This window comes from Geospiza fortis, unplaced genomic scaffold, assembly GCF_000277835.1.
Source record: "Geospiza fortis unplaced genomic scaffold, GeoFor_1.0 scaffold590, whole genome shotgun sequence".
Classification (NCBI taxonomy): domain Eukaryota; kingdom Metazoa; phylum Chordata; class Aves; order Passeriformes; family Thraupidae; genus Geospiza; species Geospiza fortis.
Window position 1 is genome coordinate 1,094,304 of NW_005054402.1, and position 1,369 is coordinate 1,095,672.

The 1,369-nt window shown below is 45.8% G+C and overlaps 1 protein-coding gene across 1 annotated transcript in view; it reads left to right on the forward strand.

Moving 5' to 3' along the window:
* FGF3 (fibroblast growth factor 3) overlaps nt 1-1,130 on the forward strand; it is a 5,786-nt gene extending 4,656 nt beyond the window's left edge. Inside the window, exon 3 of the mRNA XM_014309108.2 lies at nt 153-1,130. Within this exon, the coding sequence (XP_014164583.1) occupies nt 153-485 (333 nt within the window). The 3' untranslated portion in view covers nt 486-1,130. The remainder of the gene's footprint in view (nt 1-152) is intronic.
* Nucleotides 1,131-1,369: the final 239 nt, after the last annotated feature.

A 1,369-nucleotide genomic window follows, 5' to 3' on the forward strand; every position in this document is an offset into this window, starting at 1 on the left:
ATATAATAATAGATAATATAATAATAGATAATATAACGATAGTATAATAAAGCAATTAATTAGCCTTCTGATAAGATGGACTCCTCCTCATCCTTCTCTCCCCTTTGTCGGGGGCGAAAATACCCACTATATTTATATTTTTTCCTCTCCAGGAGAGCTACAACGCCGAGTGTGAGTTCGTGGAGCGGATCCACGAGCTGGGCTACAACACCTACGCCTCGCGGCTGTACCGGACCGTGCCCAGCCGGGCGGGCAGCAGGCGCAGAGCCAGCGCCGAGAGACTCTGGTACCTCTCCATCAACGGCAAGGGACGACCCAGGAGGGGCTTCAAGACCCGCAGGACACAGAAATCCTCCCTCTTTCTGCCCCGAGTGCTGGATAACAAAGACCACGAGATGGTCCGGCTGTTCCATAGCAGCGCCAAATTCCGGGAGAGTCTCCTGAGGGCGCCCAGCAGGAACCAGCGCAGGAGGAGAGGGCACTGATGGGCTGGGGAGCTCCTGGTGGGGCTGGCAGGGACTGAGAGCCTTCAAAGAGCTGCTAAAGAACTCACAGCTGTGATCGTGCCAGGGCCATGAACACTGACAGGTTTTGTACACTCTGTGATAGAACCAAACCCCACATCGCTCGCTTGTAGCTCTTGTAGGTTTGTTACCTGTGGGGAAGGAGATGGGAGGTAAGCTGAGGCACATTCAAAGGTAAATCAGCTGGGTGTAATAATTTTGCAATGACTTTCATGTTTTCTTTTCTTAAAAAAAAATCATTCAATATTCATTTCAAAAGTATTTTCATTCTAACCTGCCATAGGCTATTATTTCAGTGTTGCCCTCCCAGACCATATGGATATTTAACACTTACCAAATTTATGTCCACAGAGAAGGTACAGTGCTTTCATGGCTCTTCTGGCCATGAGAGGCTACATTCTTATTTTTACATAATACAGCAGTTAGAAAACTGTTGTTTTTTCTTTTAATTTACATATATTTATTTTTATTTTATGACCACCCATTATGAATTATACTTTTTCCAAGACTGTCCAAGAAAAGTGGGATTGTCAGCTACTTCAAACACTTCAATAGACCTGCACATTACCAGACTATCCTTGATTTTGTTAAACTAAAACTCTGAGATGCCTCACCTTGTCATTTAAATAAATGAATGGTGGTGAAGTGGCATTTGCATTGGTCAGGCTTTGGCAGTACAAATCTGTTTACCAACAGATCAATCCTCTCTTAGAACAGGGCTCAAATGGGTTGTGAAAGAAAGTAGGTTTGGCTTGGATATTGGGAAGGAATTGTTCCCTGTGAGGGTGCTGAGGCCCTGGCACAGGGTGCCCAGAGAAGCTGTGGCTGCCCCATCCCTGCAAGTG